Source organism: Gracilinanus agilis, chromosome 5, assembly GCF_016433145.1.
Source record: "Gracilinanus agilis isolate LMUSP501 chromosome 5, AgileGrace, whole genome shotgun sequence".
Classification (NCBI taxonomy): Eukaryota; Metazoa; Chordata; class Mammalia; order Didelphimorphia; family Didelphidae; genus Gracilinanus; species Gracilinanus agilis.
Window position 1 is genome coordinate 43379763 of NC_058134.1, and position 15324 is coordinate 43395086.

General features: G+C 42.0%; 1 protein-coding gene across 3 annotated transcripts in view; it reads left to right on the plus strand.

The window, feature by feature from the left end:
• Positions 1 to 15324, plus strand: part of FYCO1 (FYVE and coiled-coil domain autophagy adaptor 1) — a 48042-nt gene that overhangs the window by 26083 nt on the left and 6635 nt on the right. For all 3 annotated transcript variants that reach the window (XM_044679255.1, XM_044679256.1, XM_044679257.1), the window contains one exon: positions 14291 to 14386. In XM_044679255.1, coding sequence (XP_044535190.1) covers positions 14291 to 14386 — 96 coding nt within the window. The remainder of the gene's footprint in view (positions 1 to 14290; positions 14387 to 15324) is intronic.

Genomic DNA, 15324 nt, shown 5'->3' on the forward strand with positions numbered 1-15324 from the left:
GAAAGAAAGAAAGAAAGAAAGAAAGAAAGAAAGAAACAGAAAGAAAGGAAAGAGAGAGAGAAAGAAAAAAAAGGAAAGAGAGAGAGAGAGAGAGAGAGAGAGAGAGAGAGAGAGAAGCAGAAAGGTAGAAAGAGCTTTTCCTATCCCCAAATTTTGGAAAGATTAGTTAAGATGTACATAAATTTCTTTGTAAACCGTGAACCTGAATCATATAAAGACAAGTTGTTATCATTAGTGATACTGCACATCTTCTCTATAATGGGAAGAACCTTGTCTTGGATGTCATGTGTTCAACCAAACATATAAAAGCACAACTCACTGGCAGAAGAATATGAAATATTGAATAACAAGATCTGAGTCAGATTGTATGTCTCTTTTTTCTTAGTCACAAGCAGCATTTTATAATATTAAATGACATGCGATAGTGTGTGTTGTGTATAATGGAACAAAACATTGATTTTCCTTCTTTTAGAGGTGATATAGAAGTCAAGACACATTTAATGCAGTTTTCCCTTACTTGCTGATGAAATCTTTCCATCCACTGGCATCATTTGAATTCACCCTTACTTCATACTTATCAGAACTGGACTTGGGCAGCACTTTCTGAGTTCTACTTCATCAGCTTATGCAGATCCAGGGCTAAGACCCCTCCTCCTTTCCCTCTAGTTTGTGTCTGTCCTTCCCTCACCTGAGAAACTAATCCAGAAAATTTAGTGCTTCAGCCCTGTGGTCAGAAAGATCTTCCAACTCTAGTCGATGCCATAGAGCATCACAGTAAAATGGCAGGCTGAAGAATGATGCTTATCCCAGGCTAAGCACAGTTTCCTCTTTTCACTGGAACTGGTTTCATATTTTTGGCTTTTTCTGTGTCCTTCCTTTCCCCATCCCTTCACATACCCCACCCTCATCCCCAGAATAAACTCCCTCTTCATCTCCACCTCTAAAAATCTTTTAATTCTTTCAAAGTCTGCCCAGGTGCTGTCTCCTATGTGACTTCCTTCTTGACATCCCTAGTTCTAGAGCACTTAACCTTTTTTGTGTGGCATGAATCTCTGGCTATCTAGCGAAGTCTTTGAACCCCCTTCACAGGATAACATTTTTAAATCCATCAACAAAATGTTTTCATAGAATTACAAAGGGAACCAATTATCCCAAAGTATAATTATCAAAATATTTTTTAGAAACAAGTTCTGGATCCCCAGGCTGACCCTTCTCTCCTCTAGTTGTCTATACTTTCTCTCTCCTCAAACTATCATGTTCTCATTGAATCTGTTTACTTATTTCTTTTATCCCCACTCTTTACCCTAATAGAAAGTAAGCTCTTTGAGGGCATGTAATGCTTAATTTTTATCTTTTTAACCCTATTAAGTTGTGTGTGACCATCTAGAGCTAAAAAAAAGACTAACAGAAAGGAATAAGGAACAGCCTCCATGGAGAAAGGACACTGTGCCTTCCATTCTACTTTATTACTGTAGAAACAACAACAAAAAATGGAACTCACCGACTCTTCCTTGGGGGCTGGCACTCAGTTTGTTTCTAGCATTAAGCTCATGGTGGTGTAGCCTTTGTATCTCAGTGGATGTGGTCTTATGGCTTCTGAAGAGATTGTTTTTATGTCAGAAGCCTTGGGGTTGGCCATTGGGAAGGAACTCTCCCCTCCCACTTGTTCTGGGTATTGATTGGTACATCCACAAGCTCTCTGGGTCCAGGTAAAGCAGAGTTAGCACACACTGAGCCCGTGGCTTTCTGCTCAAGGCAGTTAACCCTTTTTGAACTTCAGTTTCCTCAGTTGGATATGCTGGGGGAGAGGAGGAGGTTGACTCCCAGACCTCAGTGACCAGAAAGAAGGGAGAGATGAAGACTGAGGCAGTGGGAAGGGTTCTAGATTTGAACTGAGGAGACCCGGTTCAAATCCCAGCTTTGCCCCTTATTATTGCTCTATGCCTTTGGACAAGTCATTTAACACTTCTTAGCCACCATTTGTTCTAAAAGGGGAGCTGGACCTTTGCAGCCTTGAGTCTGTAAGATGATAGTGGTTTCAAGGGAAGAAGATACTGAGTTCTGATTTGGGCATATTGAATCAGAGGGGTCCAGCAGGTGGTGGTGTGGGATTGATGCTTAGGGTAGACTTAGACAAGTCAGCCTTTCTGGGCTGATGTCTGTCCATCTATAAAGTGCAGGGGTGGACGAGGTGACCTTTTAGCTCCAAATCTTGTACCTTCTGGAATCGTCTCAGTAATCTCCAAGGGGAGTAAAAACCAATTGCTGCATTTTTTTTTAAAAACCCTCAAACCTTCTGTCTTAGTGTCAATATAAGCTGGAAGAGCAGTAAGGGCTAGGCAATGGGGGATAAGTAACTTAGCCAAGGTCACTCAGCTAGGAAGTGTCTGAGACCACATTTGAACCCAGGACCTCCTGTCTCTAAGCCTGGTGCTCTATCCACTGTTTCTTATAGGTAACTTTACCATGGTAACACAGGTAACAAGGAGCAGAACCTGGATTTGCAGCAGTGATTCCAGTGGCATATTTTTTGAATGCCTGTCTTTTTTCATGGATGATTAGGTTCAAGTTTGCAGGGTATGGCATTTGGGGCTGTATCTTAAGCTTCTTCTAAGAATATAATATTTCTTTTCCATCTATGGTTTCTAGTGGGTGCAGAATAGTCTTGTGTCATCATAATCCTTTCCTTTATATTTGAAGGTCTTTCTCCTGGTTTCTTGCAAACATTTTAAAGAAGGATCAAATTAAACAGTGTCTGTTGGAATTTGAAGCCTATTTGTGTTCTATAGGTGGCTTGTGCATGGCGGTTTGCCTTCTGTATTCAAAAAGGGTTTCTTGCCCTATGGTGGTCAGGTTTTTTTACTTGTCATGTTCTGATGGGAGGCCCATGATTGTAGAGCCTTAAGTTGTCTCTGTGCACCATATTTGAAAAGGTCAGCATGCTTTGTTTGCATCGAGGTCACACGATCTTTTCTTGTGGGTGCTTTTTGCTTTTGTCCTTCCAGATTGTCCTTTACTTCAGAACATTTGTATTCCCAATCTGTTTTCTCTTTTGCTTCTTTGGAGAGACTTACCCCTATGGATTCAAGTTTTCTCATCTACTGATTATTTCTACTGTGTAAGTCACAAATTCTTCCTTTTGTTCTCATCTAACTTCTCTCAAAATTCTGATTTCTCCCCTTGAACCATTCTGGAATATCCAGCTGTAGTTTCCATATTCTTTTGGGAATCTATAGGGTTCTGAGTCTTATCAGTGTTTTCTCATTTTATTATCTCCCTTATGGATTTATTTGCTTATCTTACAGATTTTTAACTGAATTTTCTTCCTAAAAGATTTGGTAGTTTTCCATTTATTTCCCTGTCACTAACTTCACTACCCTCCCCCATCCCCAACCAGGGATTTTCTTCAGAACCATCTGAGTCTCCTCATGTTGAGGAGTTTATTTTTCACCAGCCTCAGTCCTTCTGCAAAGTAACTTCTGGGAAGTCAGGATTGACCCCTGCTGGAGGCTGCTCATTTTTTCTTCAGACCCAGGGTAACACCATAGTCTGGTTCCCTGCTCCAGTGCTCCCTATTCTTTAGTTCTTTTAGCAGACCAAGTCCAAATATGGCCCTTTTCTGAGGTTTAAAAGAGAGAGGAATGGATGTTCAGGGCAGAGTTTCAGCCACCTTCAGGTACTCCAACCTAGGAGCTTGCCCAGGCAAAGTGTACGTTCTCTTTCCCCATGCCTGGGAAGGGTTGGGGCCCTCTGGCTGCTGCCACGGGACAATGGGGAGAATAGGGTCAGTATGTTGCAGAGGAGATTTCATTAGGAGAATCCCTGAATGCTTTGTATACTCTGCTAGAGCGAGGAGGCTGTTGGGGTGCAGGTGGGGGTAAACAGGTGCCAAGTGAGCACTAATGATGAACACTCACTACTAAGGCCATCACCATACTAAGCTTCTTGCTTTCTCCTCCTGGGAGAATAGTTGGGCATGTAATTCCTCTTTGGGGGGCCTTTTTAAGTCAGCAGAGCCTGAGACATTGCTTAGTCCTCTACCTGACTGGTTCTGTTGGGAAGCTTAGAATGGAATTCCAGAGCCAGCCCACTGTCCACCACCCCTTGAGGAATGGTAGCTGTTGGGTCCTTTCCCCCATCCCTGCTCTCTGTGGGATATGGATCCATTCATGGTGCTGCTGGCTCAAAGGGCATGCCTGGTTTTACGACTCTTTGGGCTAGATTCCAAGTTACTCTCTGGAAGATCCACTTTTTTTTTTTTTTAAGTCCTTAGATGATGCCCAGAATGCTCGTTTCATGGGTCAGGAAAAGGCAGTGGGGAGGTCGACAGGCTCATGTGGCAACATAGTGCTACAAATAATCGTTCTGAAAAGACTCTCCTGAGGAAGCCACTTCCTTAGAAAATCAGGCGAGCAGGTCCTTTCACAGGCGCACTCCCCATTCTCCATCAGGATGCGCCGGTCCCCCAAAGCCTCAAACCCCTGCTGATTGGCACCTTCTTGGGCCCCTCAGTCGCCTCTCCCTTTGATTGGGGGCAGTAGGGGGAGCACTGCACCCCTCCCCAAGCCTTCCTTGATCACAGGCTCTGAACTTCACAGCCCCCTCTCCATCTTCCAATAGCAACTCTGCCCCTTTCCACGGCTGGTGGCCCCCAAGCCTCACTCTTCCTTTGGGGTGCAAAGCAGGGACTGTGACTTCCCCAGTGCCTAGCACTGTGCCCAGAACATCATAGGCCCATAATAAATGTTTACTGAATTGAAATGAAATGGGTCGAAGATGATGCATCGGGCCAAGGGAGAGATCCAGGAGATGAGCCCCCCTTTTAGAGGACACAGACGAGAGAGTTGCCCAGATGAGAAAGTGAAGAGATTGTGATCTGCACCCCATTGATAAGGCCACAAACCAACCAAATATTGAGCACTGGGCCTGGAGCCAGGAAGACCTGAGTGCAGTTCTAGCTTCAGACGTTCAACTAGCTATGTGACCCTGGGCGAGTCATTTACCCTCTCTTTGGTTTCCTCATCTGTAAAATGGACATCTCGCCAGCAGCTACACTCCAAGGGGTTTGTGAGGTCCAAATGGATAAAGTAGGTAAAGCGTTTTGCAAACTTTAAAGCGCCTATACACCCAATAGCCATTACTTGCCAAAACAGGAACATTATCTGGGCTTTCAGAACCACCCAAAAGCAGCTTGTCCACAGCAAGACTTAAAACAAACAAAAAATGCTTTGGTCAGCCAGAAAATATAAATGAGCAAAACTCCCCAGCATTCCAATGAATGGAAGTTTTCATGAAATTAGAAAGAGGCTAAATCATGGACTCAGGAGGGGTGAGAGTTGGGGGGTCGAGTCATAGCTGCATCTCACTGGGGTCCCCTCCCCTGCCCCGTGCCCTTCTCTCCAGGCCTTGCATGCCAACTGCTCCTTATTTAATCTCACAATAATCAGTCCTTGATTATTACTTTACTATAGAACTAGGGAGGAGGAGGGGGGAAAAAAACCTTATTCCATGCCAGATAATGAAGGGCTGCCTTGCTGGTGGGTCTGGCCATCTGGTGTGTCACTCCTGAGATAACAGGAAAAAATTTGGGCCTGGGTCTGCCCAGGTGCCATGGAGGACAGAATAAATATTCTTTATTAATAATAAATTTTCTTGGGCTCTTGAGAGGGAAGTGAAACAAAATATCCCCAGTGATAGGGCGACACCTAGTGTTCCAACATTTTATAGGTAACATCAGTGGTTTATCCATGTTGTTACATCTGTCCAACATGGTGAGGGCCTTCCTTTGATCCAGCACTTTCCATATTTTCCAGATATAAGGCTCTTTATTTTTTACATCCAGCCATTTCACGGATCTTCCTCCCACGTGATAGTAATTGTGCCATTAGTTCCTCCAGCCTTTCAGAACCCAGAGTCATCCCAGGGTAGGATGAAAATGAAAACTACACCTATAATCATAGGAGCCTACATTATCAAGGCACTTGGAGCTTTACATGTATTTTATATCATTTGTGTCTCTCAGTAGCCCTATGAAGTAGGCAACACAAGTATTATTCCCACTTTATTGATTAGGGTCAGGGTGACTTAAGTGACTCAGTTTAGTTACAGAACTAATCAGTGTTAGAATTAGGACTCAGACTTCTGACTCCACCCACAGGGCTTTTTTAAAAGATATTTTATTACCAATTACATCTAAGAACAATTTTCTACATGAGTTTTCTGAAGTTGTAAGATCCAAATCGTCTCTCTCCTTCCCTTCCCTCCCACTTCCCAGGAATGATAAACAATTTGATCTGGGTTATATGTGTATTTTCATGCAAAATATTTCCATATTAGTTATCATTGTAAGAGAATACTCACATAAAACCAAAACCCCCAAATAAAAACATAAATAAACTAATGTAAAAGATAGTATATTTTTGATCTGCATTCTTACTCCCACAATTCTTTCTCTGGAAATAGATAGCATTCTTTGACATAATCCTTCAGAACTCTTCCAGATCATCGTATTGCTGAAAGTAGCTAAATCTTTCACAGTTGATTGTTCCACAGTATTGCTGTTACTGTGTACAATGTTCTCCTGGTTCTGCTTATTTCACTCTGTATCAGTTCATGGAGGTCTTTCCAGCTCTTTCTGATCTCATCCATTTCTTATAAAGCACAATAATGTTCCATCACCATCATATACTACAGTTTGTTCAGTCATTCCCCAATGGATGGACATCCCCTCCATTTTCAATTTTCTGCTGTCACAAAATGAGTTGCTATAAATATTTTTGTACAAATAGGTCCTCCTCCCCCCCCCTTTTTTTTTTTATCACTTTTGGATACAGACCTAGTAGTCCTGGATCAGAGGGTATATATTGTTTTATAGTCCTTTGAGCATAGTTCCAAATTGCCCTCTAGAATGTTTAGTTTCATAGCTCCACCAGTTTTGCCACATCCCCTTCAACATTTATCATTTTCCTCTGTTGTCATATTGGACAATCTGATAGGAGTGAGGTGGTACCTCAGAGTTATTTTATTTGCATTTCTCCACTCAAGGGATTTCGAGAATTTTTTCAAAAAGTTATTGATAGCTTTATTTCTTCATCTGAAAACTGCTTGTCCATATCCTTTGACCTGTTGGGAACAGCTTGTCTTCTTAAAAATTTGGCTTTGTTCTCTTTGTATTTAAGAAATGAGACCTTTATCAGAGAAATTTGTTATAAAATTTTTTCACAGCTTGTTGTTTCCTTTCTAATCATGGTTACATTGGTTTTGTTTGTTCAAACCTTTTTTAATTCAACATAAACAAATTTATTCATTTTATAGCTGGCAATGTTCTCTGTCTCTTGTTTGCTCTAAAATCTTCCCTTCTTCATAGATCTGACAGGTAATATTCTGTGTTCCCCTAATTTACTTATGGTATCACCCTTTATACCTAAGTCATATGCCCATTTTGACCTGATGTTGGTATAGGGTGTGAGATATTGGTCTATACCTGATTTTTGCCATATTGTCTCCAGTTTTCCCAGCAGTCTTTGTCAAGTAGTGAGTCCTAATCCCCAAAGCTGGGATCTTTGGCTTTATCAAACACTAGATTACTGAGGTCATTTACTCTTCCTCTATTCCATTGATCCACCTTTCTGTTCCTTAGCCAGTACCAGATTGTTTTGATACTTGCTGCTTTGTAGCACATTGAGATCTGGTACTGCTGGGGCCATTTTTTTCATTGATTGCCATGACACACTCTGTGCTTTTCATTTGTACATACGTGCACACACAAACACACACACACACACACACACACACACACACACAACTCCCATACCTGGTTTTGTACATCCTTAAGTCTTTATCGTATGGCATATTTCACTACTTTAATAAGTTCATGATGTCATCATTGAGGATCTCCTCTCCAGTGGTGCTGATTGAATTCCATTTTCTTCAGTTCTTGTCTGTGCCCTCCCATGGGGTCTAGGTACCAGGGCAGCATTCACACTCACTGCCTCTCTCTCATTCCTCACTATTGCTACTTGATTAGCCCTCCTTGCTCTCCAACCATACCACTCTTGAATAGTATCTTTTATGTTGATTTTTATACTCAGTGTTCCATCAATTGCTATATGCTAGTCTGGTTTTAGGAGACAGAAATTGAGGTAAATAAGATTTGGAAAAAATGGAGTATCCTAGAATACGACATGGGCATCTAGGTAGCTCCATCAATAGAATGCCAGGCCTGAACTCAGGGAGACTCATTTTTGTGAGTTCAAAATTGGCCTCAGATATTTACTGTTTGTGACCCTGGACAAGTCACTTAACCCTGTTTGACTCAGTTTCCTTACCTGTAAAATGATCTGGAGGGGAAGGAAATGACAAACAATTCTAGCATCTTTGTCAAGAAAACCCTAAAAAGGGGTCATAAAGAATCAGATACAACTGAAAATAACTTAACAACAACAACAACAATACTCATGCTGATAGAATGGAGAGGAGGTATGACTATTATATAACAAGCATTTGATTTTGGAATGTTGTCTGAAATGAAATCCCCCTTTCAGATTTTACCCTTATCACCTCTACCCTTCTTTTCTCACTTTGGTCCTATAATGGCCTTTTATAGAGAAAGAGCTAATTGGGAAAAACTCTGGGCCAACCCAGTTGTGTGTTTTATGTATTATCTGAATACAAATAACCAGCTGTAACAGAGGTTGCAAGAAAAAGGGAATGGGGTGGAAGGAGAACAGAAAATGGAAAAATTGGGATTTTCATTCTTTCACAATCCCTAACATAATGTAGCTCCTTTTTCTTTTCTTTTCTTTTCTTTTCTTTTCTTTTCTTTTCTTTTCTTTTTTTTTCTTTTCTTTTCTTTTCTCTTTTCTTTTCTTTTCTTTTTTCTTTTCTTTTTTTATTATTACCTTACCTTGTATTGGTTCCAAGGCAAAAGAGCAGTAAGGAGAGAGAGGCAGGAAGGAAACAAAAGGCATGAGAAGCCAAACAGAAGTCTACTTAATCATGGAGGCACCAGAGATCCACTAGGGTTTATCAAGGATGATAAGATCAGACCTTTGTTTTAGGAGAATCAGTTTGACAGCGATGTGTGAGGTGCCTTGGACGGGGGAGAGACTCCAGGTAGGCAACTGAACCAAGAAGCTATGGCAGAAGTCACAGTGGGAGCTGGTGAGAGCTCATGCTGGGGCAATAGCACAGGAGAAGAAGGCTATAGAGGGGAAATGTTAAACAGAAAGGATAGAAAGCTGCCCAGCAGCCTCCTAAGAGTCGTTGCTGCCTAAAAGTCCTCTAAATTCCTTTGGAAACACTGCTGCAGTATCTCCAGCACATCACAACCCTCCCTCTGGGTGGAGTCATGACCCTCTGCCCTGTGATCATTAAAGCTAATGTGCCAAAGAGAGGCTTGAGTTTATGAAGACTGGTCATCTACGTACGCTGTGAAGAGCAACCTTCAGCTTTAAATGGACTATATAAAAGTGATGGGATAGAATGAATTTCTCATTATTTAGGCAGTTTTATGATGATTTTCCAAAGGAATGTTTTCTGAATCAAAACCATAAAAATGAATCTACCAAAACCTCTAAAATATTGGCCAATATTGTAATCAAGTGAAACAAAAGACAGTAAAGAATTAGGGAATATTGACTAGACACATCTGTGCACTGCCCTAAGAATAAAGTTTAGTAGTCTGTGGGATTGCTAGGGAAGGGGATGTGATGAAAGACACAACTGGTTGGGGACCACATCATCACATCCAACATGGAACTAAGGTCCTCCTGACTGCAGGTTTGGCTTTCAATCCACTGAGCCTCCCAGCTGTCCCTTGTGGCACTGATTCTACTTTATTTTTTTATAAAAATTGTTTTTCAATTACACGTAGAAATAATTTTTGACAATTGTTTTCTGACATTTTGCCATTCAGATTCTCTCTCTCCCTCCTCTTCTCCTCCTTGAGGCAGTAAATAGTCGGATATAGGTTATAACAATGCTTTCATGTTTTGCTGATAATAGTTTAGTCCTTCATAGTTGATGTTGTACAGTATTTCTCTTACTGTATACATTGTTTTTCTGGTTCTGCTCACTTCACTTTGTATCATTTCATATAAGTCTTTCCATCTGAACTCATCCTTTTCCTTATGGCTCAGTAGTCTTCAAATACAACCATATACCATTGTTCAGCCATTCCTCAAATGATGGACACCTCCTCCGTTTCCAGTTCTTCATCACTAAAAAAAGAGCTGCTAATAATATTTTTGTACCAGTAGGTCCTTTTCCCCCTCTCTGTCACCAGTGTTAAAACAGAATACCATACTTATGTGTTGTCTACAAAATTGACCAGTAATCTGTGTACCTTCCATCCTTCAAACTTTGACACCAAGCTCACCTCCTTTAGCAAGCTTTCCATGATTGATCTTACTAACTGAGCATTCCTTTATTCTTCATCGTCTCTGCATTTTTTAACTCAACTGGTGCCGCCATCTCACTGCCTCCCACTGGCTTCTTTCCCTTGAGGTGAAGAGAAAGTGAACTCAGCTGAACTGGTAGTAGACTGGAAAACAGCTTCATTGCCATCTAACTCCTCTATCGCCAGTGGACACTCTCTGAGGGTGCTGAAGCACAGCACCCCAGAAATACCCACACTTGCCACAGGAAAGGCACCAAGGAATGAAGTCCAGGTGCCCCAACACTGTGGGCATAACCTCCCCTCTGGCCTGAAGCTACCCTTGACCTCTCTGCCCTCTGATCCCTCACCCTCTGCCAACCACCATGGGCAACCTTGGCCAGTATGATCAATGATACACTAGCTCCACACTCTCTCTGCACCTTGAATGTACCTACCCAACAGCAGTGCTGGTAGAAGTGTCTGTGCAGTTCGCCCCCAGGACAGCCTGTTTCCAGATGCCCCAGTTTACTGGTGCTTCTGGGGGTCCTCCATTTTATCTGAGCACTGTTATCATCTCTCTTCTCTTTTTCATATTAGTCCTGCTACGTTGGTCTCTCATAGTTTGCACTCTGGCTTTCTCTTATTCATCCATACCCACAGACTTATGTGTGCACACATACATGCATCTTTAAATACACACCTATTTACACACATGTGTTTGTACAGGCATGTGTTCTCATTTGGTTTTTTTTTAGTCTTTTTTTATACTTTGTTATGTTGTGTGCCCCCTCCTGTGTTGTCAGATCCCAATAGGAGGCCTCCATGTTTTATCTTTCTTTTACATCCCTTAGTGCAGTGCTGTGTGTGGTCAATGCCTAACAGAGTCTATGGATTCTACCATTCACATCAATAGTGTTTCATCATGTATTTCAGAATCTTCTGTAGCAATCAATTAATATGGTTAACCATATGATTATGGATGAACCTTGGGGCACACTTCTCTTTCTTTATCTATGTCCATGTATTCCCATTGGGCCCAAATGGATGTGCTTCCCTCCCTGATAGACTTGGGGTCTGCTCTCACAAGCACAGAGGAGTCAGGAGATCTGAATGTTCCTCCTGCTTTAGTGGCTGGTCTTCTGAGTGATTCTGCTTTCTGATGTTATAAACGCTTCTGATTCCCACCTTCCGCTGATACCCAGCCCCAGCGATGATGTGCTCATTACACTCACTCTCAGGCAAAGCTGGGCCAAGCTACAAGCATCTCTTCTTAGGAGGATGGGCAGGACGTTGTGTCTGTTGGGCATTCTGTCTTTTTATCTCTACAGGATATTTCTGCGTATCTGCAGCTGTATTTCACAGTTTAAATAGAATATTCTCAGATCTTGACACTGTTCCTTTCACAGTGTGGCTTCTTGGGAAATATCTCACTTTTAATTCTCCAAAAAAGTAGTGGTTACTAGAAGAGAGTAATTTAGAATCTGTCAGATAGAAAATGGAAGGTAGTATATGAAATGGAACTGTTTGATTTCAGCTTGCTTAGATCAGAAAATAGGGCAGCGAGTGTCTCAGAGCCCTGAGCCTGAAGGTGGGGGTGCCTGAGTTCAAATGTAGCCTCAAACACCGCGTGACTCTGGACAAGTCCCTTAACCCTGTTTAACTCAGTTCCTCGTCTATAAAATGGTGGTAGTTTTGCCTACCTCCCAGGATTGTTGCCAAAATCACACGGGATCACACTTACAGGTATTTTACAAACCTGAAAAATGCTACATAAAGGTGAGCCACCATCATGATTATTATTTATTAAAGGGCTTTGTAAATCTTAAAGTGCTATATAAAGCTAGCTGTCGTCATCTTTATTATTGTTGTTTTGATGTTTCAGACACATCCAGCTTTTCTTGACCCCAATTGGTATTTTGTTGGCAGAGATACTGAAGTAGTTTGCCATTTGCTTCTCTGGCTCATTTTTTCAAATGAGGAAACTTGTGTCTAAGGTCACATTTGAACTCAAATCTTCCTGACTCCAGGCCCAGCATTTTATCTGCTGTAGCACCCAGCTGCCCTAACCTCCTCATTATTATTACTCAGTAAACCTTAAAGTGCTGAATCATCACTTGGCTTAGGTGCCACCTCCTTCAGGAAGCCTTCCCTGAGGCCTCCAGTCATCACTGTTCACCCTGTATATTTGTATATTTGTATAAACCTTGGACTCCCTCTAGTAGAATGTAATCTCTTTGAAAGCAGGGATTTTTTTTTGTTCTGTCTTTGTATTCCTAGAGATTAACACAATTAACACAATTCTTTGAACATGGTAAGCATTGAATAAATGCTTCTTGAATGGAATTAAATTGACCTTCCTGAACCTTCTGGCACCTTCAGATGGACTCCATGCCTGAGCTCAGAACTAAGTGGCCTTAATTGGTACTGTAAAGTTTAAATTCTTTTGAGAATAATTTCAGGATAAGGATCTTGCCGTCTCCCCAGAATCCAGACGACGAACCTGTTTGGTGAAGACACCATGAAGATGTCTGAAAAGCCTTCACTGTACCATGAAGACCAAATTTTGAACTTTGGGGTGCAGTTGATTGAAAACTATGGGGAGTTGAAATTGAATTGTATATATTATTTTAATTGTACACTGTTATACCAATAGGGGACTGCCCCCAAATTGGTTTTTGTCAATGCGGCTAATTTTAACCATTTGTTCATCTATTTCTTTTATCCCCAATTCCTGAAAATTTTAGAAGTTGTCTATTTTTACAGGTCCAGCGAAGAAAAAGGACTAACCTTTTTTTGCTGGACCTCACGGGGAATTGTAAAAGTGAAATTTGGGAGATGTCATCTAAAAGTATATATATTTTCTATGGACATGTGGAAATTGTCAAACTACATTTCCCGTGGTCCAACGGGTTTCCGTTTCCGGTTCTTTGGGCGTGGGGACGCCTACGTCTCCACGCAGAGAAGAGTTTAAATCTCCTGGGTTAGGGGGGAGTGGCTCTTGAACAGCAGACTCGGGACGAGACAGGAGACAGTAATGGCGAGGGCGGCGGTTTTGAATTCTTACAAGCGCGTGGTCTAATAACTTTATCTATCAGCATGGCTTTAATTAAAATACTAATATATATTTATACCAGCCTTTATTATTTTTAATATTTATAATTTTGGCAACCACGAAGGGATTCGAACCCTCAATCTTCTGATTAGCCTAAGAGGAAGCCATGTTGGCCAGGAGACTGAGGAGGAGGTAATAATGACGAGGGCGGCGGTTTTGAATTCTTACAAGCACGTGGTCTAATAACTTTATCTATCAGCATGGCTTTAATTAAAATACTAATGTATATATTTATACCAGCCTTTATTATTTTTAATATTTATAATTATGGCAACCACACGGGAGTAATTCGAACTTTCAATTTTCTAGATAGCCTAAGAGGAAGCCATGTGGCTCTGGGACCCAGAGTCTCAGAAGCGATTTTTTTCCTCGCCCAGTCCTCTCCCGATTTTCCCCAGCCTAGAGGCTATTTCACGGGGAAGAGAGACAATGGCTTTAATGGCTGGAGGGCTGCGAATTATTTTGCTCAATGCCCCGGGCCTGGTGACCCTTGCGGATGCTAAAACGCCAGAGAGCCTTTATTATTTTTTATCGTAACAGTACTCTGGGTTATTTGCATGTAGTTCAGTAGGTATCTATCAGTCCGTGTCTCCTTAAGATCCAGCAGAGCCATTCTGGGTGTCCCTCCTCAAAGATGCCCAAAGCATTATGATTGTGGCTGGGTTGGGGGAAGCTCTTTATTTCTTTGAATGCAACGTTAGACATGGTGGTCAATGCGCCTTCCCGGGACAGAAGAATTTCATTCTCTTGTGTTTGCTTATGTCCAACTGGAGACCATCTTGGTGTTTTTGGCCTCGCAGGGATAGCACATCCAACTCTTTAACACCTGACGACCCTGAGGACATGCCAGTGGGTCAGGATGCTGAAATCTGCTTGCTGAAGTCCGGAGAGCTGATGTGAGTACCAGTACCAGCAGCACAGTGTGCCATTGCTGAGTTGGGGTGTACTGAGGTGGTGTAAGAGGGAGATTTTAGGTATTTTATAGGTATATATTTAAAGTGTGGCCGCCAGGAATCAACAATTCAGATTGATTCCATAATTAAAATAGACTCAAGTCAGGATCGGGTTTAAGGTAGTTTATTTACAATTAAGAAGGTAAAAGGTAGGGAAATAGAGAGAGGGAGAGGCTAGTCCAGGCCTGCAGAGGCCTGGGTGGAGAGAGAAGGTTAAAAGGCTAATCAAACTAAATTATACGCCACAAGACCTTAGCAATCAGAGAGGTAAAAGCCTATTTAAGCTAGAGTTTGGAAAACGCCAAGGTAGGCCAAGGAAGTCAGCCTAACTTACCCACGTGACCATTCAGAGTAGAAGCAGTCTGAGGTCTCAGCCGAGAACCTTCAGCACCAAGTTCAAAGCGGGAACTGCCCCAACAGGAAGTAACCAACATACTTGAAGAAATAGTATCTCTCGTCACTTCCTGTGGGTCCACCTCTCATTCAAGTGGACAAATGGCAGCCTCTACATTGATTTGGACTGACCAAAGGGCAGTCCCTTGCTCTTGATTTGTTACTTATTGTCACATGTGGGTAACTCATCTCCCCTCCCCACTAAGGGAGGTGGGGATGACAGCATCTCGGGTAAATAGAGTTTTGACTACGAATGGGCTAGAGCTAATTCCATTTACACAGTGGGGAGAGGAAGGGACCCCAATTCCTTAGAGGTCAAAGTTTACTAGCAGGTCCACCAATTTTGGCAACCTTAGGCAGTCCTTTGGTTCTTATGAACCTTGCCACAGTTGACACCCTCATGGAAATGCTGCCATCTTCCTGCCTTCTTGTTCCTTCTTGGTCGTACTTTCTTCCTTGCCATTGCCTAGCTACATGAACTAGGCTGA